Here is a 23,061-nt window from a genome sequence, read left to right as displayed (position 1 = left end):
TGTCAGTGGTTATGATAATGAAGTTAGTATCTTATAGAGACCTCTCTGTTTTTATACCTGGACAGAATTGTCAGCTACCCCATATTTTTTTGTGTGTATATATTTGATCTGTTCTAACCTCTTTCCTTTTTTTAAATTTTGATAAGTGCCATTTTGACTTCATTATATAGCTTATTAGCTTTGAGGGGAATGTCAGGACCACTTGTTCATTTATGATGAAAATAAATCATTCTAGATCTGAGTTTTGCTTTTAACAAGGAGATTGACAAAATATCATTAACAAACAGGCACTAGCCTTCTTTAAATATGGCATCCAGAACTAAATAGAATAGTCCCATTGTTATCTGACCAGTTCAGAATGCAAAGGGATTATAGCGTTTTCTCTCCACTATAGTTCTACTAAAATAGTACCTTTTTATTAAGTCCCCACAGAGTGCAAGAGGGGGAATAATGTACTATGAAGCTAGAACCTATCTAAGTTTGAGCTAGATTGTATTAAAAACTAAACATAAAAGGAGGCAGCTGGGTAGCTCAGTGGATTGAGAGCCAGGCCTAGAGGCAGGAGGTCCTAGGTTCAAATCTGGCCTCAGACACTTCCCAGCTGTGTGACCCTGAGCAAGTCACTTAACCCCTATTGCCTAGCCCTTACTGCTCTTCTGCCTTGGAACCAATACATTGTATTGATTCTAAACTGGAAGATAAGGGTTTAAAAAAATAAAACTAAACATAGGGGTTTATATTAGATCTTAGAAGCAACAGGGAACCATCAGTTTATGAAGTAGGAAGTGACATGGCCAGATCTCTAATTAAGTAAAATCATTGGCAGCTACATGGAACTGTTGTCCAGATATGTCTCTCCAGAACTGTACTTGTTCTTATATTCAAACCCTTGTATAAATGGTTAGGTTTATTACTGTTAAATTTTACCTTATTAGATTTTTGTCTGTGCTAGCCTCTCAAGATTTTAAAGAATTCTTCATTTGTTTTTCAGCATATTATCAACAAATTTGACAACATATTTCATTTGCAAATTGTTGATAAAAAATATTGAATGCATGTTCAAGGTAGAAAATAGTGTCATTGTTAGAGACTTCCCTCTCTGTTTAAATCAATTCATTAATCACCACCATTTTGGTCTGTTTATTCAGATCTTTGCAATTCTGGCTTTACTTTACATCATCCCTCTTCTTACCATCTTATCAATAAGGTGGCACGGCGGACAATTTTTTTCAGATTCCTTGCTGAAAAGTCATTTATGATATGTCTGAAATACCTGGTTTGCCTTTCTATTAAATCTGTGATGATAGCAAACGGTGTTAGTCTTGGATGTTTTGGTATTGATGAATCCTGGATGATTCTACTCTTTCATTCTCATTCATCTTTTCAAAGCAGTGTTCTTGCTGCTAGTACTCTCTTCATAAAGTCTAAACATGTCTCTTTTACATCCTAAAGAAATACTGTCCTGCACTTCCCAAAACTCTAACCATCTACCTATCTGAGATAATTTCTGGTTGAGAATCATTTCATATTCCAACCATAACCAGAGAAAATATCTGTATAATATACAGAGACCTTGGTTTAAGGATTTTAATGGACCATAACTATATAAATGTTTGCAAATATTGATTTTAAAAATTGCTCCAGTTGTTTAATTTTGGGATTCCCAAATTTTAAAAATGAAGAAACATCCCTTTTAATAAAATAACATGTTTTCCAGGGGAAATAGATTGCATCTTTTATTTCATGTCTAGCCAAGATATAATTCTGTTGGTTTCTCCTCTTAGAATGAATTTGAAGTTATAAGGGGTGAAAGTCAGCCTTTTCTATTATATGTACTTAAAAACCTGAAAGCTTTATAAAATGCTTTTGCTTTTTCTTATTTTGATTATCAGTAAAGTCTAATAAGTAAATTAATTGCCTTTAGAAGAGAATGTTGGTTCTTTATGCTTCATTTCCTGGTGAAGGAAAGGGTAGTATTAATAATTTTTTTTTGTTTTGGTGGTAGTCATACTATTTTATTTTCCTTAAGTTTGTTTAGATATAAAATGAGGAACATAGTGGGATTTGTTATTTTTCATGGGTTTTTTTGGTTGTTTTTTTTTGTTATTTTATATATGAAATCCCATACTACTTTATCCTTTAATGAATGTGAATATTTTATGACTGGTAACAGTCACTATCCAAGCCAACACTGAAAAATAAAACCTACAACTTAAATAGTATAGGTCAAATCCATTAAATCATTTGTGGACAAAATAATTTATGGAAAGTGAAGTACTTATTTCTTAAAAATTTAATTCTTTTTACTTTGTCATATTGAAAACAATGGTTCTTGCCAAAAGAATAGAAGCATTAAACTAGATTGAATGTAAAAGTAAGGAAAGATAATTGTCAGTAACATAGCATGATGCCCAGAAAGAGAACCAAAATAAAAATCAAGACAGAGCAAGGTTTATATAAGTGGAAATATTTTCACATCCTTACAACTCTTTAATAAAAATTCTTCAAGGGGGCAACTGGGTGGCTCAGTGTATTGAGAGTCAGGAGATCCTAGGTTCAAATCTGGCCTCAGACACTTCCCAGTTGTGTGACCCTGGGTAAGTCACTTAATCCCCATTACCTAGCCCTTACCACTCTTCTGGCTCCAAGATGGAAGGTAAGGGTTTAAAAAAAAAAAATTCTTCAAGTTCACCACAGTGCAATTTTCTAAGACCATCACAGAAACAACAGTGTATTGGGCATTATATGTTACTAAAGTCCTTCTAGTATTTCTTAAGATAAACTCATTGAAGCAAAGAAGGATCTTCCCTTTACCTAATTTTCTGCTAAAATCAGTTTTCCATTGAAGCAAGTTTAAACTTCTGCCTTACATTTGAACTGATAAGATTTTAATAGTATGATTAGCTTATACGCAGAAAGAAGAATGTCTTAGTTTGTAATAATTTTGCAGGAAATACAAAACAATATAGTACTAGTGTAATTAAAAAACTTTTTTATCTTTATTTTATTCCAATAACAAATTTACACATAAATTTTCCAAAGTTACATGATTCGTGTTGTCTCTCCTTTTTTCCCCTCCTCCTGGAGTTGATATGCAATTCCACTGGGTTATACATGTATAACAGAACATTTCCATAATTTATAATGTTATAAAACTAAGATCTCAAATCCTATACCCAAATAAAGAAATGGTAAATCATGTATTTTCATTTGCATTTCTACTCCAGTAGTTCTTTCTCTAGAGGTAGATAGCATTCTTTTTCATAAGTCCCTCAGAAATTTGTCTTGGATTGTCCTGGATCATTGTATTGCTAATAGTAGCAAATTCTAATACATTAGATCATCCCACAATATATCTGTTACTGTTTATAATGTTCTTCTTGTTCTGTTTATATCAATTCACATATCTTTATAGTTTTTTTCTGAAATCCTTCTGTTCATTCCTTATAGCACAATAATGTTCCATCATCATCATATATCCCATGATTTATTCATCCATTCCCCAATTGATTTTCCAATTCCCTCGAGTTTCCAATTCTTTGCCCTGGTGTAATTTTTTAAGCAAATATCCACATTGATGCCACCAACATTCTAATTTGTCTGGAAGTACAACTTCTGATTTAGAAATGACAGAAGTTGTTCAGTAGGTAAAAAGATTAAAAATCCTGGGTGTTTGAGTTAATAACTCCCATATAGTTTCAGAGAAAATGTAACAGTGCTCAGCTTTGTTTTTCTGGAGTGATAGATTTTACTGAGCTATGAATTCAACACATCTTGATTGTATTATAATGATTCATTTTTAACCTAAAACCTCTATAGAGCTCATTAAAATCTAGAATTTTGCAAATGTCAAAAATAATATGCACAGTTCTTTGATCTCTACTTTTGTGCTGTTCAGAAATATTATAACACATCTGTTCGTATCCTTGTTTGTTAAAGGATTATAGGGTCAGCTTGACCAAAATGCAGAGCATTAATAAAGGAAACAAAATTGATTTTTAAAAAAGTGAAAAGTAGGAAGATGTAGAAGAAATAACTTCTGCTTTTTGCCTGCAGGTTATTGTCTGCCATCCTGAGGGTTTCAGAAGTTGAATCTCGAGCAATAAGAGCAAATCTAACACATCTTCTTAGTCCACAAATGGGAAAAGATATTGTTTGGTTCCTAAAACGATGGGCAAAAACTTATCTTTTGGTGGATGAAAAATTGTATGATCAGGTCAGAAAATAAAATTGCTTAATCTCATTTCAATTATTTTTGGTGATGGTTAGCTAGAGAAATCATAATTTGTATTTCTTTTGGAATGTTTTTCCCCATAAAGTCATTCAAAATCCAACAACTCTGGGACCTGGTAAGATTTAAATAAAGTAAAAAAAACTAACTTCTTCCAATACCTAATGGTTTAGGAAGTCCTTTTCCTTATTTTGCCTACACAGTTTGAGTAAATTTATTTCAACCAATAATTAAATTACAGATTATATTTCCGTTTAATGTTTGTACTTAGGTTATAGATACATGCTCAGATAGAAGTGATAAATATTAGGGGATAACATTGGAAAACGTGAGTGGGTGGCATGTGAAATTCTTTTTTTTGGCTTTTATTTGGTGTCTGAACATACTAAATTAAGGTAAAACAAATGATATTTTTCTATTTGGCTTTTTTTCCTACTAATTTGGTTTTTTTAACAGATGTTATGACTTAGTTTTGTTGTTTGTTTGAATTTTTTTGTTTGTTTTGGCTTTCCTAAGATAAGTCTGCCATTCAATACAGCATTTGGAGCAGATACAGAGGGTTCTCAGTGGATTGTTGGCTACCTCTTAGAAAAAGTCATCAGTAACCTTGCAGTATGGAGTAGTGAGCAGGATCTTGCAAATGATACTGTACAATTATTGGTTACACTGGTGGAAAGAAGAGAAAGGTAAACATTGAATTGATTCAGCCAAATTCTCCTATATTCCCCCTCATTTCTATGTCTTTTATTCCAATTTTTCTTTATTTCCTAGTATTATTTCTAATGTCTTAAATAGATATAATCCTCATTTTTCATCAATACATATTACTGGGGACAGCTGGGTGGGCCAGTAGATTGAGAACCAGACCAAGAGATGGGAGGTCCTTCAAATCTGGCCTTAGACACTTTCTAGGTGTGTGACTCTGGGCAAGTCACTTAACCACCATTGCCTAGCCCTTATCCCTCTTTTGCCTTGGAACCAATACACAGTATTGATTCTAAGACAGAAGTTAAGGTTTTTAAAAAAATACATATTTCCAAAAAATCACAGTTGTCAAAATTGTGGGTTTTTTTTTTCAATGTATTCAGCAACAAATAAATATGTAACTATAACCAATAGAAGAGTGTAAAAAAAAAATACACAGCCAGAAAAACTTCTGTAAACATTTAAAACAGGAAAAATTATGATGCTCCTAATTATAAAATTTTAGAGCGTAAAGAAACCAAGATCACATGATATTTTTTCCATTCTGCCAATGGAGAAACAGGCAACCAAAAAAATTTTTTTAAATTTTCTATCAAATTGAATAAAAGAATGGAATTACAAGGCTACATAAAAGAACGAATTCTACTTTTTTAGATATATTTGCTTATATTAAGCATGGCATTTAATATATGGAACTCAAAAATTACACATCCTAAATTAGCAATAAATAATTTCCACTGGAAATTTCTCTATTATTCTTAAGGGTGAAAGAGGCTAGATCATTATTAAGCATAGTATATCTTAATTTAGTTGAAATTTTATAAAAAGGTTCTTTCAAAGTTATACTGCTATTGTCATTCAGAATAACTCATTTTTCCTACCATGTCTCTTCCCAAGGTTAAATAAAATATTTTTAGTTAATTTGAAGTCGGTACACTTAAAGATTTTCTGTTTCTTGCTTAGTATTTCCTCTGGAAATTTTATCTTCCTACTTATAAAAACAGGATCTTATAGAATGCTCAAAACTCTGCTATAGTTAAAATATCCTAGACTTGGATACAGGAGTTGTGGGTTCATATTCCAGGTCCATCATTGATAGTTCTTTAACCATAGAAAAATTGCCCCCAAATTTTGGACTTCAGTTTCCTCCTTTATAAAATGAAAGTTATAAAATTTTTAACATTTATATAACTAGATTGTGGGGAAAATCAGTTTATTTAAACTTGATGAGGAAATGTTCTTATAAATTCAATTTTCTCTTGATCAATTTATCTATTTATTTTTTAAAGAATATTTTTTCATGGTTACATGATTCATGTTCTCTCCCTTTCCTCCCTCTCCCCTCCCATATCTGACAAGCAATTCCACTGGTTTATACATGTCTTATTACTCAAAACCCATTTCCATATTGTTTATATTTGTAATAAAGTAACCTTTTAAAAACCATAATCCCAGGTGGCAGCTGGGTACCTCAGTGGATTGAGAGCCAGTCCTAGAGATGGGAGGTCCTAGGTTCACATCTGGCTTCAGACACTTCCCAGATGTGTGACCCTGGGCAGGTCACTTAACTCCCATTGCCTAGCCATTACTACTCTTCTGCCTTGGAACCAATACACAGTATTGATTCCAAGATGGAAGGTAAGGGTTTAAAAAAAAAACAACAAAATAAACACAATCCCAAATCAGATATCCATGTAACCAAGTGATAAATCATATGTTTTCCTTCTGTGTTTCTGCTCCCATAGTTCTTTTTCTAGATGTGGATATCATTCTTTATTATAAGTTCCACAAGATTGTTCTTGATCATTGTATTTCATTGTATTACTGTTAGTAGCAGAGTCTATTATATTTGATTGTTCCACAGTGTTTCATTTTCTGTGTACCATGTTCTCCTGGTTCTGCTCATTACTCTACATCAGTTCATGGAGGTCTTTCCAGTTTATATAGAAATCAAGCCATTCATCATTCTTTATAGCACAGTAGTATTCCATCACCTTCTTATACCACAATTTTATCAGCAATTCCCCAATTGAGGGACATCCCATTAGTTTCCAATTCTTTACCAACACAAAAAGAGCATATTTAAATGTTTTTGTACAAGTGTGCCGTTTCCCATTTTTTTATGTCTTTTTGGAATACAAACCTAGTAGTGGTATTTCTCTTGTTCATATTAATCCCACAAGTTATTTTTATCTCATATTTTACTGATAGCCAGATGGTAAAGTGGATAGAGCACCACACTTGGAATCAGGAGGACACGAGTTGAAAATTGTCTTCATAAATTTAATATCCTTGGGCAAATCACTTAATCTCTCTCTCTGTTTTGTTATCTGTTAAATGGAAATAATAATAATATGTACGTCCCATGGTTATTATGAGGATCAAATGAGTTTATAATTTTAAAGCTCTTCATACAATCCCTGGTACATACTAAGGACCATACAAATGTTTGCTGCTGCTACTGCAACTACTACTACTAATTATTAAACAGTCACTTGTATACTAAAATCTAGGTTAGATGAAAAAGATTTTTCTTTAGAGAGAGTGTTTTTTCTTGTTAAACAATTTTAGGGAATGATAATCAGAAAAATCTAGAAAAGGGGTGTGAGATGTTGAACATGATATATTCATTGACAAGAATTTACCTTTTATAGTAATAGTTAATCTTTATAATCACAAATGAAAGGAATCTCATAACTGATTTTTTTACTAAGTAAATTTATGTTTGTGATTTTAAAGCAATGTAATGGGAGCATGGGTGATATACAGATAGAATGGTTTTTGATGTGAAGTGTAATATTAGATCCTTTGCAACCTTTTCCAGAAGAACAAATTAGATTTTTCTAATTGAACATAAGAAAAAGGGAGTATACATGAGTCACATGGTCTGTGTCTCTGCCCTCAATCACCCTCCACCCCTACCCCCAATAAATTATAATATTTTGCTTATTTCTTAATAATCTAGAGGAGGTGACATGATAATATTGGAAAAGGCTCTAGTTTTGATGTCAGAGAACATGGATTGAAATCCCACTTTTACTCCTTATTACCTTTTATTACACGATTTAACTTCTGAAAGTCAGCTTCCTTCTCTGTAAAATTAGGCTTGATCTAGATGATGTATTAGCTTCATTCTGGTTCTAAATCTATTATCCTTTGGTTATTTATTTTAATAGATTTTGTAAATTGATGATGATCCCTGCATAAGTTGAAATTGCATTCTGATATTCCAAGCTTTGTGATACCTCATTTTTGTAGTCTTTTCCAAATTATTTCTGAAGAACTTTTATTTGCATAGGCATCCTTTAAGTGTAGAACTTTAGATCTTTCTGCTGATAACCTTTCCCCTAAGCTTAGTGTAAGCAATTAACTTTATGCTGATTATGCTTTTTTCCTCCTCGTGTAGAGCAAACTTAGTAATTAAATGTGAAAATTGGTGGAATTTAGCTAAACAGTTTGCAAGAAGAAGCCCACCTCTTCATCTCTTGTCAAGTTCTGTGCAGAGAACACTCATGAAGGCTCTAGTTTTAGGAGGTTTTGCGCATATGGACACTGATACAAAACAGCAGTACTGGACAGAGGTAATATTTTCATCTCTCATTTATAGCTTCTAGTGAAACAAAATTTTAACTGTCAATATACCAGAACTTATTAAAAAACTAATTAACATAGCTTAAACTTTATAACATTAGCCTATCCGTATTTTATTTCCTGATTTTATTTATTGCCTTAGTGCCATATAATGTTCCTGTTGTTATGGTGTTAAAGATTACTAGGTGTTACCATTTCGACATGTTTATAACCAGTTATTAGTTAGCTGCATTTTCCCAGGAGTAGATTGTCATAAAGATGCAAGCACACTCATCAAGAAAAGAGTTTTGTAGCAAGGGAAACATTTTCCTATGTTTAGACAGAAAAGATACTGTAAAGAAGAAGATAAATTAGAGCTCTGGACATTGCCATCTGGCCCTAGAGAAACTTGAGTTGGAAATAGGAAAAGACCTGATAAGCATATCTAAGTAAGTGGTAATGCTATGTTTGCATAATAAGTAATGTGAATACTTTCGAACAAGAGCTTTTTTATAGTCTTTATAATAGGCATCTTAACACTATTTTCTACAATCCATGCAGATTCACCATATAGCAAAGGGTTCTTTGGCTATTTTTAAAATGGCTATTTTTAAAAATCCAGTTAAAAGTATTCCAGTAGCACATTACTTAATTCATATTGTTTTAACCTGTTGTAAAAGTTGTCATAATGAAAAAATATTTAAGTATTCTAAAAACATTGGGAAAGTACCCCTTGGTAGAGGAGGTATTAACAGAGCTTTTATTTCATATGCCAAAATAATGGGGGGAGGAGGAAAAGAAAAAGACTTCTTTTAGACCTGTGATGGTGTGGGTTTGCTTATCATTAAAAGCATGAACAGAAATGGTGGATGGTGGACAGCTCCCTCAGTGCCACCAAGGAGTGGTCAAGGGAATGATATTTAACTTCCATTATATTGTATTGTGTTGTGTTATGTTATGTTATGTTATGTTATGTTATGTTATGTTATGTTATGTTATGTTATGTTATGTTATGTTATGTTATATTATATTATATTATATTATGTTATATTATGTTATATTATATTATATTCCTGCTTTGTTATTCTGGGGTTGGCCAACTCTCATATTAAACAACTGATAATTTAGCAACACTCTAATAACTTTGGGCTCATGAACTCATACTTTTGCCCACTTTAGCCTCCTGCTTGATAAATATTAAAATATCAACATTAATACTCTGTTTTTATAGGTTCTCCAGCCACTTCAGCAAAGATTCTTGAATGTGATAAATCAAGAAAATTTTCAGCAAATATGTCAAGAAGAAGAGGTCAAACAGGAAATAACTGCCACATTAGAGGCACTCTGTGGCATTGCTGAGGCTACTCAGATTGACAATGTAGCAATCCTTTTTAATTTCCTAATGGACTTCCTTACCAATTGCATTGGGCTGATGGAAGTTTACAAAAACACCCCAGAGACTGTTAATCTCATAATAGAAGTTTTTGTTGAAGTTGCACATAAACAGATATGCTATCTGGGAGAGGTAAACACTATCTAATTTTATCACTTTTGGATGATGCAAAGTAATAATAGTTGTAATAAAATGCAAAGAACACCATGGTTATAATACTATCTTCTCTAATGAATAGCAGCTGGAAGTACTTTTTCATTTCCCTAAATATTTGCAAATATCATAGACTAGTTAAAATATATTTATAAAAGAGGTAAAACATGCTTAATAAATAAAACTCCCACTTCCAAAAGGATGTGTACTAATTATCTCTTAATTTCTTTTTAATGAAATAGACTATAAAATTAGTCATCAAAATGATGTATACATGGAAGAACAGATTAATGGAATAGTCATCTAATAGGTTCTTGCTGGATTAAACACACAACAGCAGGACATAGAGTTAAAATAAATACTTTCCACATCTCAAATGTAAATTGTAGGGGAAAATGTATGCATTTACTAAATTCCTAACTGTTTGCTAAGAAAAAGTAAGCTGTCTGTGTAAAGAAATTACTTTAGAAAGACAGTTTGGTAGCTGTAATTCAAGTTTTTATTTTTATTCATTAGGATATTAGTATATATCATGTCTCAAACCATTCTATATGGGCTTCTGACATGTAATTTTCTCTTTGTTAGGTCTGAGGAACCTGCCCAAAAGTAAGCTTATGCTTTTAAGTATTATAGTAACAGATCCAATAATGGATAGGCAAGATAGTTAGATTTTATGAAATTATTTCTTTTTAAAAGTTGATCTTATAAGCATTACCTGATGTGGAATAAATATAATAATTATATATCCATTTGTGTGCTTTCCATGGAAGCCTTTGTAAAAAATATCTAATTTAACACCTAAATGACTTTTATTACAAAATCACTGGTTGGTAAAGCACTGGCAAGGGCAAAACACTTAAATTATCTTTGTATACAAAGGGAGGTAGGTGTGTTGAAACTTTTAGTCATAGAATATTAAGAGATAATCATCAGGACTAACAATCTTTTTTCATTTTGTACATGAAGAACCTTGTTCCCAGCAAGGCTAAGAAGTGTCTTGCCCATGTCACACAGTTACTTTGTATTAAGTTGAGACTATAAAGCTAAATCACCCTACTTCCAAATCTAATGTTCTTTTCTTTATGCTAATTTGTCTCTTATGCAAAATTACATCCTCCCCAGTAAGTGTGGCCAACGAACCAAAAAGTGTTCATTTTTATTAATATTTATATATAATTGCAATCTTAATGTTTACTTTTATTATTTTTTTTTCAGAACAATCAGATGCCACACTAACGGGTTTTGATCTGATTGCAAATTTTATCTAGATTATATAAAAAATGGTTTCATTTTTTTCCCCAGAGTACTCTGCTATATAGTATAATTTACTTTTTAAGTTTTTCTTTCTTGCAGTCCAAAGCTATGAACTTGTATGAGGCCTGCCTCACTTTGTTACAAGTATATTCCAAGAATAATCTAGGTCGACAACGGATAGATGTTACAGCAGAAGAGGAACAGTATCAAGATCTCCTTCTCATTATGGAACTTCTTACTAACCTTCTGTCAAAAGAATTCATAGATTTCAGTGATACAGGTATGAATAAAGCATTAAATAAATTCTCTTATGTTCTTGTACAATTTCTCCAAATGTTTGTTTAAAAGAAGGAAATGAACCTAATATTTTCTTCTTCTTCCTCTCTCTCTCTCTTTCTCTCTTTTTCTCTTTCTCTTTCTCTCTTTCTCTTTCTTTCTTCCTCCCTTCCTTCCTTCCTTCCTTCCTTCCTTCCTTCCTTCCTTCCTTCCTTCCTTCCTTCCTTCCTTCCTTCCTTCCTCTTCCTCTTCCTCTTCCTCTTCCTCCCCTCCTCCTTTTTTCCCCCCCTCCCCTCCTATTGGGCTCCCTAGTCTTTTTTTAGGAACGATTCTTCTTTCTCACTAAGACTTCAACAACAGCATTTCTCAAATTATGTTCCTTTATATCTGTGTGATATGAATCAGGTTTCTGAGAGACCATTTCTGTACTTGTGTTATTATTTATATGGCAATTATAACCGTGAAAATGTGGTTTGCCAAGACTGTGAATTACCAAAACTGTTAAGATAATGTTTAGTGTCTTGATTTAAAATCTACAATTAAATGGTCTCCATGGGAAAATTCCCAAATATGAAAATACCCAAGTCAACTGGATTTTATGGAGATTTTAATTAATATAAATGAAGGAATTAAGGGAAGGAGAGAGAGAGAAAGAGAAAATAGTAGAAAGGGCCTAGGCCAAATGGCCTAGGCCTGAGTCTTAAGGGAGAACGAGTCAGTCTTTATCATTTACCACAAGATCGTCTTTAAGCAAGCTCCAAACTTCCGAACTCCAACTAACTTCCAATCCAAAAACTAAAACTCCAACTCACTCAATTTCAAACTCCCCTTCCTTTTAAAGAAATTTTCTCTTGTGTCACCTCCCCTAAATTTTCACATCTACCAATCACAGTAGATGCTTTTTCCTAGGACTGCCCATTCTTAGTTCACATCTTCTTTTGTTCTCACCTTCTCTGGTTAGATAAAATCTACTGAGTACTTCACACCTCTCTTTTCCTTTATATAGGTACTTAGCACCTTTTTTTTTTATTAGATCTAGAAATAGACCTAGCTTAAGGTTCTAGCTTTACTATAAGTATGAGTTAGGGACTTTTCATTGTTCAGTCAGGAGTTTGCAACTTTATCTTCCCCTAAACCACTGTCTGAGTAGGGTGGATTAATTTTAAAAGTTCCCAAAACATTCCTGATCAAGTACCTCCCTTGTTAAAAATGGGGAATAGCTTAATCAAATCTTCTGAAGTAGAGTTTGAGTAGTTTTAAGATTCACACAGTTATTTGTTTTAAATGTGTTTATTATCAGGAAAAATCCACTATTGAAATTTCTAGTCAGGAAACCTGTAAATAAATTCTGGCCTAGTAGCTAACTCAGTGTGAGACTTTGTGTGAAGTCCCTTCACTTCTGGGAGGGAGGCCTCATTTTTCTCACCTGTAAAATAGGGGGACTGGACTTAAATGATTACTCATATACCTTTAGTTCTGATTAATTGACCACATAATTGTTCTTTGCTACGTGGCTTCACTGAGTATGTCCAAAGTACATTGTATTAAGACCTCTCAGACTAATATTTCTGGGATACTGAATACATTTCAAGTTCCTCTGTGTGGTAGTTTCTGAGATCTCTAAATTTATTCTTGACTTTTTCACCGAAGTTACACACCCATACTTAGAGAATATCTCCCCACTAACATGTTGTTCTTCACACTCAGTTCAGTTCAATAACCATTTATTTGAATGTCTGTTCTATTTGAAGTTACCTTTGGGGGAGGGAGGGGGGCAGTACAGAGACCTATTAAATGGTCACTCTTTGCAAGAACCTTATGTTCTTTTGGTAGGAGTACAGCATGAACACAGATAAGTAAATTCAAGATAATTTGGGGGGGGAGAGAAAGAGAGAGGTAGATAACACCCAGAGGTTGGGAGGTAGAGATTCAAGACAGATGTTGTATACAAGGTTTCACCTGAGCTGAAACTGAAAGGAAATTCAGCATTTTAAGAGAGAGAAATAAAGAGGGAGAAAGTGCCTTCCTGTTTTGGAGAGCAAAGGACAAAAGGCCAAAGACAGAATTTCTCTATATCTCCAGTGAATTCTTCTCTCAACACTTGGAAGCAGCTCAAGATCATCTAATCCAACATATAACAAGCCAATCTATAACATTTCTTAACACATAACCTTTCAGCCTTTAAAAGACCTCTAGTGACATGGAACCTACCACCTCCTGTGGCCAATTCCATTTTTGGATAACTGGAGTTGTTAGGAAGTTTTCCTTACATCAGCCTAATTCATATTAGGCTACCATTTAGAAGGAAAAATAATGATGAGAGACAGAGACAGAGAGATAGAGGGAGGAAGAAAGAGAGGGAAAAGGGAAGGGAGAAAGAGATTTTGCTGCTAATTTACATGTGTTTATATTCTTTCTGGGGAAAAAAGTAATCTTAAGTGCAATTGGCCAATAAATAAATGCTTTAAGGAAACCATTTGATGAAATTTAACTTTAAAATATGCAGGAGAAATTTTATTTGTAATTGATGTTTATTTTTAAACCATGGCACTTAAAAAATGCCATGGTTTAAATGGCACTGTAATGATATTTGTGGAAAATTGAGAGATAAGTATCCCACAAACCCAACCAAATCTGGTGTTCCCCAAAAATACATTTTCGTATGTTTTTAAGTTGGTGATTCTTTACTTTTGCAGCATCCTTCCATTGTGAGGTGTTTAAAGAACAGTACTTGGCATGTGAGGATATTCACTAAATAATTTTTGTTGTTTCAATCAACTGAAGTTTACATAGTTTTCTTCTTTAAAAGAAGGACTATATGAGTAAGGGAAACAATGTGGCAATGATATAGAATTTCATCGCTTTGGAAGGGTTTACTTAGGGGAGTTAATATTAGGGAAATATTAGGGACCTGACAGCATTTTGATGTATTGAGACCCTTCTAGCAGTATCAAAATAGAGAACACCTTATCCCTCCGTGCTACTGTTAGGAGGCTTAGTTGAACTAATGGGATATTTAACCTAAAGGAGAAATACTGAAGAAATAAGACTGCTGGCTCCAGATATTTGAAGAGTTATCACTTAGAAGAGCCATTCAACTTATTCAAATAAAAGAATAAAAGACAGGAAAAAGGACAATCAATAAGCTTTCTTTAAATTCCTGCTATGTCCCTTTCTGGGCACTGAGGACATATAAAGACAAAGAATGAAAATTATACAAACTTCCTCCATGATATCTTCTCTGTCTGTCATTTCTCATTGATCTTCCCTGTCTCAGAAATCCATTGTCTTTACCATTCATCTTAGCATTTGATCACAGAGTATTTTACGTTGCTATGTAATTGTTATATGTATGTTTTATCTTCCATATAGATTCCTAAATAAATTATAAATGTTAGAAGAAAAGGGACTATTTTTTTTTAAACCCTTACCTTCTGTCTTGGAGTCAATACTGTATATTGGTTCAAAGGCAGAAGAGTGGTAAGGGCTAGGCAATGGGGTCAAGTGACTTGCCCAGGGTCACACAGCTGGGAAGTGTCTGAGGTCATATTTGAACCTAGGACCTCCCGTCTCTAGGCCTGGCTCTCAATCCACTGAGCTACCCAGCTTCCCCTGAAAAGGGACTATTTCTTGAACTTGATGTGTACCTCAGTTCCTGGCACAATTCTGAGTTCATAGTAGCAACTAAGTAATTTATGGATGGACTAATGAAGTAAAGGACTCACAAGCATCTAATGCTTAAACTCCCTATTCCAGTTTTTCTTGGGAGATTTGAAGATGTCTTGATCTGGCTGTCTAATTTCTAACTATGCTCCCTGGCACATCCCAGGAAAAGTGGAGGAATGGTAAGACAACTAGACAGAGCCAAAATAGAGAAATGAATGTTGCCTCTTTATTCTTTTTGGAAACTGTCCCAGTGAACACATAGAGCTAGTTATTTCTTTAATTTTGTCAGTTGTTTCTATCAGTAAAGGAATGAAGGAATGAAAACTGTCAACTCTGCCTTATTTAAAATGTAATTGCCTATAAAACTGATCATAGATGATATTAAAGCTTATATGAGACATTTTTTCCCTCAGGGAACAAGGGATGGGATTATGTGAGATAATTTTGTGGGGAAAATACTTTAAATGAGGTTCCCCCCAAAATGCCATTTATATTCTAGGGAGAGAAATACTTTGAGCAAGGGTTTTTAATTTGGGAATCTATGTATAGATTTCTGTATTTCTATGGTCATAGGTGGGGGAAATTACACCTTTATTTTCACTAACCTTTGATTTTCTTTCTACTCATATATATATATATTTGGGTTTGTGTATTTTAAAACAGTATTCTTAAAATGGTTAACTGACTACCAGAGATTACCAAAATTGTCCCTAATACATAAAAAGTTAAGAACTGCTGTTTTAAGAGAATAATTTCCAAGATCATGGGGTACTCACTATAAGGGTAGCAAGAGTTCAACAGAGAGTAACTCCTGTTGTGAATTGGAATAAAGAAAACTATATGGAAAAAACAGTCAGCTGAGCATTGAAATGGTCTCCATTTTCCACATATTCAAAATAAATAGTTCAGCAGTTCCCAATCTTTTTGTGTATAAGAACTCTTTTAAATGTAAAAAAATTGACATAACATAAGAAATTAACCTTAAAATTAAACCTTAGTTAAGGTTTAACAGTTGATTAAAATTAACCTTAAAAACCCATGATAGTTGTACTCTTGGTATTTTGTCTAAGGAATAGATGGCATAGTAGGGAGAGTGTTGGGCTTGGAGTTGAGAAAACCTGAGTTCAAATCTTGCCTTGGCTACTAGACATCAGGCAAGTCACTTAACTTTCCTGGCTTATTTTCTTCAACTTTAAAATGGAAATAATAATAATAGCACCTACCTCCTATGATCATTATGAGAGTAAAATGAAATATTTGAAAGGCACTTTGCAGACTATAAAAGCATCATATAAATATTAGCAGATGTCATTGTTATAAAAAAGCTGAGTTCAGTAATGCTCTTATCAATTTTATTTTCTATGATAGTATCTCCATGCATTTGAAAAATAATAAGTAAATTCATGATAGTTTACAATGCTATATATGCTTATTTGTGTAATGATTATTTTGTCAGCACTATGTAAAGGTAAAAATAATTGCATTAGATGTGTTGATGATTTTTAAGACTACTGGTCTGTAGTCATTAATCTCATTAAATTGAAAGCCCTTGATATAATTAGTAGACTGCTTTTATATGGGGAATCCAAATCAATTTAAAAAATGCTTTTTCATTCTTTCACCAATGGACTTCCTTTATCACTCTAAATCTATGCTATACTTGTCACTAGGTTTCTGCAAATGAATGAGCTTTTATTAAGTGCTTACTATATGAAAGAGACTGGAGAAAGAAGTAGAAAAGAGGAGCTCAGTCACTACTTTTAAGAAACTCATATTCTAGGGGCAATGAGGTAGCACAGTAGATAGTGTACCTGGCCTGAAGATGAAAGGACCTGGGTTCAAAACTAACTTTAGACACTTTCTTAACTGTGTGACCCTGAGCAATTCACTTAACCCTTGACACTTGCTCTTCTGTCTCAGATTTAATAGTAAGGCAGAAGGTAGAAGGTATGGGTTTTAAAAAAAAACTTATTCTAGTGGAGGGAAGACAACATACATAGGTTTTAGCTGCAAGTCAAAGTAATAGAGAATTGATATTCTTTAGGAGAGTGGGGGTTGCTGGTGATTCAGTGGATTGAGAACCACGCCTAGAGACAGGAGATCCTAAGTTCAAATCTGGCCTCAGACACTTCCTAGGTGTGTGACCCTGGGCAAGTCACTTAACCCCCATTGCCTAGCCCTTACTGCTTCTTCTGCCTTGGAACCAACACACAGTATTGATTCTAAAGTGGAAGGTAAGGGTTTAAAAAAATACTCTCTGGGAGAACTCATAAAAAATTCATTTAATTTTTATCTGCCATTCTCTTCCTCACTAGCCATCTTTATTTCCTCACATTTTTGCTTTGGCAAACTTTTGGGGGAATATTATCATTTGCCTTAGTAAGTAGAGTGTCCACTCACCATCACAATGACAGAATTTATCTATTTTCTTTTAAATCTGCTGATATTTTTTCCAGTTTTGGACATATTTTGAAATTTATTTTAACATAATTTCATGAGGTTTTTATTCAATTTTGTTTTATTTTCAATTCCAGTTTCTCTTCCACCTCCTTTCTCATACCCATTGAGAAAGCAAGAAAAATAAAGCCATGCAAAACAAATTCCCACATTAGTCATGTTCAGAGGAGAAAGGGGCAAGAAAATATACTTCAGTCTACTCTGAGAACTTCATCTCTCTATTTGGAAGTAGATAGCATGTATAATCACAAAGTCCTTTGGAATTTTGGTTTGATTGTGTTGATCAGAATTCTCAAGTATTTGTGTTTGTGGTCCACACCATATTGTTATCTAAATTGTTCTCCTGGTTCTGCTTACTTCACTCTGCATCAGTTCATACAAGTCATCATTTCTTATAGCACAGTAATTCTCCATTGCATTCATATACCATAATTTGTTCAGACACCCCCCAATTGATGAAACATGGTCTCCTCAGTTTCCAAGTGTTTGCTACCATAAAAAGAGTTGCTCTAAATTTTTTTGTACCTGTGGGTTCTTGCTCTTTTTTCTCTGGGTTATATAGACCTAATAGCAGTATCTCTGTTTCAAATTGTATTCATAGTATTTTAACATAATTTTGTAAACTTTTAGTATTTCATGACATAACTAACATTTTATTGTTACTTTTATTTTAATAGATGATGTATTTAGACATGAGCCAGGACAAGCAGCAAATAGATCCGTGTCAGCAGCAGATGTTGTTTTATATGGCGTAAACCTAATTTTGCCTTTGATGTCCCAAGATCTTTTAAAGGTAATTGAACAAAAACATATGGCAATCAAAAGTAATTATTTGTACATTTTAAAAATGTTGCATGATGAATTATACCAGTATGCCTCTATATGCAAGATAATGGCTAAATGAAAATAAAGTTTTTCACTTAAAAAAAAAAAGCTTTATTACCACTGACTGCATCCTTGTTATTACCTTCCATTCTACTATTGCCCGAGTTCATTTCAAACCCACCCCCTCAAACCTTCACTTAAGCCTTCTAGTAATCTTCACATACCTTCTAGTAATCTCAATGGTCTGAAATAGACTGCTGTGTTTAAATTAGATTCTACTAAGTGAGGTTTTATCCTTATGGACACTGAAGTCTCTATGAGAGCCCCTCTGTCTTCTCATTGTTTCTTTCAAAATTAAGAGAAAGGGCAAACAGGTGCTATTTTTTTTGGTACTTATCAAGCTCTTGAGAGAGCTCTTGAGAGGTGAGAGATTAGATAAAAATTACATTTCAAAGTCACTTTTGAACAGTGACAGGATTGTTATCTGTACAAATCCATTTTCTACTTTCCTTTAGACAGAAGTTCAAGCCAGTTTTGTGGAAATGTAATATATTATGTTGTTTCCCCATGTTTATCTTCCCCAGTATGTTACTTGGTTACTTGTTTCTGTTTTTTACTACAGGTAGGTGACATGAAAAAATATTATTTTTCTCAAGTATTATTTCTTTTAAATTCCCAAATCTACAAACGTTGCCTTTTTAAAAAATTAATTGATTTATTTATTTAGTCAATTTAGAACATTATTCCTTGGTTACAAGAATCATATTCTTTCCCTCCCCCCTTCCCATAGCTGACACGAAATTCTACTGGGTATTTCATGTGTCCTTGATCAAAACCAATTTCCATGCTGTTGATGTTTGCACTAGGATGTTCATTTAGAGTCTATATCCCCTATTATATCCCCTTGACCCCTTGATCCATGTAATCAAGCAGTTGTTTTTCTTCTGTGTTTCTACTCCCACAGCTTTTCCTATGAATGTTGATACTGTTCTTTCTCATAGATTCCTCCAAGTTGTTCAGGATCACTGCATTGCCACTAATGGAGAAGTCCATTATGTTCAATTGTACCACAGAGTATCAGTCTCTGGGTACAATGTTCTCCTGGTTCTGCTCCATTCACTCTGCATCAATTCCTGGAGGTCATTCCAGTTCACATGGAATTCCTTCATTTTATTATTCCTTTGGGCACAATAGTATTCCATCACCAACATATGCCACAATTTGTTCAGCTATTCCCCAATTGAAGGGCATCCCCTCATTTTCTGAATATACATGTCTTTTTCCTTATTATCTCTTTGGGGTACAAACCCAGCAGTGCTATGGCTGGATCAAAGGGCAGACAGTCTTTTATCGCCCTTTGGGCATAGTTCCAAATTGACCTCCAGAATGGTTGGATCAATTCACAACTCCACCAGCAATGCATTAATGTCCCGACTTTGCCAAACCCTCTCCAGCATTCATTACTTTCCATTTCTGTCATGTTTGCTTGTTGCCTTTTTTAAATTGTGTTGGTGGGAATAAAAAATTAATACTAGGAAGAAGATATAATAATTTGTAATAATTTGCTTCTTTGACAGTTTCCAACCCTATGTAATCAGTACTACAAATTAATTACATTTATCTGTGAGATCTTTCCTGAGAAAATTCCACAGCTTCCTGAGGACCTCTTTAAGAGCCTAATGTACTCTTTAGAACTGGGAATGACATCGTATCCTTTAAATGAATGTGCATTTGTATAACTTGTCGTTTTGGACAGAAGATAACATATTTGGGATTAATTCATTTTCTTTTTTTTTTGAGAACCGTTGTGCTTTCTAGGCTATCTTCATTGTATAGTATCTTTTGTTAAGCCATCTCTTAGTAGTTTACCATACTCTTGCTTCCTCTTACAGACTGATTCCTTAGGTGTTTAGGCTTATGTCCCAAGCTCATTCCTGAATTAAGTCTTAGTTTATTTTAGACACTTCTGTGTCATTGTTGTGGCTCCAGAATATTTCTTGTTTCACCGCCAGTGGACTGTCACTGATGATAGAGTACTCTATTCTTTCATTAGTTGTATGTATTAAAAATGAGTTGTTAACTGTGGCAGTTCCTAAAACTTAAGTAAGCCATCTCAACATGACTTTAGTTTCCTTGTTCTCAGGTGTCAGGTAGCAGAGTCCTACCTTCATGAATCATTGTAGGAAGGAGGCATTCTTGAGTTCTTGAAGACTTTTCAAGTAGAATTTGAACTCTAGTAAATTATACTGAAGTGGAAAGGGTTCAATTGTAAATTCAGGCATAAATTGTTTATCTTTTCTCTGAAGACCAGTCTCACTAAGTTTGGGGAGACTTAGCACTATACTTGTTTGGCCACAAGTGATAGCCACTGCAGCTGCTGAAACTATCAACAATATTACAAAATATTGTAGAGGCAGAAGATACTTGATCATCTATATTCCTAGTTAGAAAAGCTATCACCACACTAGTTACAACTTTTCTTTTACTGTTTACAGACTCATTTAATGATAAATTGAGCACTTGTGAGAACCATTTAAATCTTTTTTATTCTTTGACTCTCATGATCAGAATGAGTTCTGAGGTTTGCCAGCTTTGCCTGGAGGCCTTGACTCCATTAGCTGAGCAGTGTGCAAAAGCACAAGAAACAGATTCACCACTCTTTCTAGCAACAAGGCACTTTCTTAAGGTAAGAAATAAATGGAATGTTGCAAAATCCTGTTTTTCACAGGGAAAATTTCAGTTAGTTCTCATTTCTCTGTTCTTTTAAAAATGGGGTTATATAAAAGTCCTTTTGTGAATTTAACAAATTAGTGTTTATGTTGAATTGTGAAGGATATAAAGTTGCTGCTAATTTGATTTCTTTAATTATTAAACTTCAGGCACACATGAGAGGCAGCAAGGCCTAGTGGATAGAGAGCTGATCTTGCAGTTAGGAAGACCTTGGTTCAAGTCCCACCACTGGTATATATTGGCTGTGTGACCCTGGGCAAGTCACTTAATCTCTCAGTGTCCCCAGAAAACTTTCTGTGACTATACATTGTAGAGCAGGTGCCAGTCTGCATTGATAGAAGTTCCAACCCAGTTACTCCTATCCCCAAGATTTCTCTTTAACAATAAAATTATAGATCTAGCCCAGAAAAAGAGCACACATTAAATTCTTTCAACAACTTTATTTTGAAACTTTAAAATTGTTGATTAAAAACCGTTGAGAAATTTTATAATAGTATAAACAGCAATTTGTCTTACAGTTTTAAATATTGATAATTTGCTAGTCATTCATAAACACTGCTTCCATAAGTGTTCGAATTTACTCGGTAAATTTCTGATGTTTTTTTCCCTGATTTTTGAAATCAATAGATATGGGGAGGGGGGATGATTGAGTTGAATTTTGAGCCCTGTTTTTCTACCATGATTCTTTAGACTAGATGACATGACATTATGCTCTTTAAGAACTTTTATTTGTTGATTGATTTCAGCTGGTCTTTGATATGCTGGTACTGCAAAAGCACAACACAGAGATGACAACGGCAGCAGGCGAAGCATTCTATACATTGGTGTGTTTGCATCAGGTATTACATGTTTTAATTTTGAAATATTTCAGAAGTTAAACCCTTTTATAGATATTCTAGGTCTTTGTGTTAACTGAGATTGATCTGACAAATCAACATGACATTTTATCAATAAGACAATAATTACCTGCTGTCTACAAAGCACTGTGCTAAATTTTGAACAACAACAACAAAAACCAAAGTAAATCTACATTTTGGATTATGTATAAAAATTACTTGAGACACCAGTTGTAATTTATTAATTTGTCCAGAGAAACTGTTACAGAACCCACTGAGTTTCATTCATCTATTTTGTTTCATGAATTTTGAGCTATTTTTCTATTTACTTTTCATAGACCTCTGAATTTTACATTGACCACCATTTATACCTACATTTATTCCTACCATTTTTATTAGGTTTAAGTAAGCAAGATTTTTGAAACTTCAATCCTGCTTCATACAAGGTTATTCAAAAATGTTCTGTTGCTTAATGCTTTGGGGTCTGATATTAGAGTACAATACTTATTGTCCTCATCAGCCTTAACTTGATTCTTAACTCAGTATTCTGTACACTATATGCTGTTGCCTCTATAGCCATATAAAACTTATAAAGCCATCATTTTCTGTTAATAATCTGTCAGTGCTACATTTTTATTGAAAGCATTATGAGTTGGAGTTTACTGAGTAGAGAAATGACATCATCTTATGCACATGTGAGGATTACTTTTGTAGGTGTGTGGATGATAGATTGGAGTGCATTGAGAGGCCAATTAGTAGTACATTGCAATAGTCTAGGCAAGAGACAATGAGGAACTGATTGCTATCCTGATCATGTGAGTGCTAGCTATGTGAGTAGTGAGAAAGGGGGTGGATTTGAATACTATAGAGGTGGAAATGGCAAGTACTGGAACCTGGGCATTTAAGGTAAGGGAGAATGAGAAATAAATGGTTAATACTGAAATTACAAAGCTAAGAGACTACAG

General features: G+C 33.7%; 1 protein-coding gene across 1 annotated transcript in view; it reads left to right on the top strand.

Annotated features, from left to right (window-relative positions):
* XPO4 (exportin 4) overlaps window positions 1–23,061 on the top strand; it is a 160,366-nt gene that overhangs the window by 97,924 nt on the left and 39,381 nt on the right. Inside the window, exons 14-22 of the mRNA XM_001366403.4 lie at window positions 4,057–4,216; window positions 4,748–4,917; window positions 8,343–8,517; window positions 9,738–10,031; window positions 11,406–11,586; window positions 18,383–18,498; window positions 20,108–20,238; window positions 21,099–21,216; window positions 22,007–22,099. Of these exons, the coding sequence (XP_001366440.1) occupies window positions 4,057–4,216; window positions 4,748–4,917; window positions 8,343–8,517; window positions 9,738–10,031; window positions 11,406–11,586; window positions 18,383–18,498; window positions 20,108–20,238; window positions 21,099–21,216; window positions 22,007–22,099 (1,438 nt within the window). The remainder of the gene's footprint in view (window positions 1–4,056; window positions 4,217–4,747; window positions 4,918–8,342; window positions 8,518–9,737; window positions 10,032–11,405; window positions 11,587–18,382; window positions 18,499–20,107; window positions 20,239–21,098; window positions 21,217–22,006; window positions 22,100–23,061) is intronic.

The sequence above is a fragment of the Monodelphis domestica genome, chromosome 4 (genome assembly GCF_027887165.1).
Source record: "Monodelphis domestica isolate mMonDom1 chromosome 4, mMonDom1.pri, whole genome shotgun sequence".
Lineage (NCBI taxonomy): Eukaryota > Metazoa > Chordata > Mammalia > Didelphimorphia > Didelphidae > Monodelphis > Monodelphis domestica.
The sequence above is the reverse complement of the archived record's forward strand: the minus strand, read 5'-3'. Positions and strand labels throughout refer to the sequence as shown.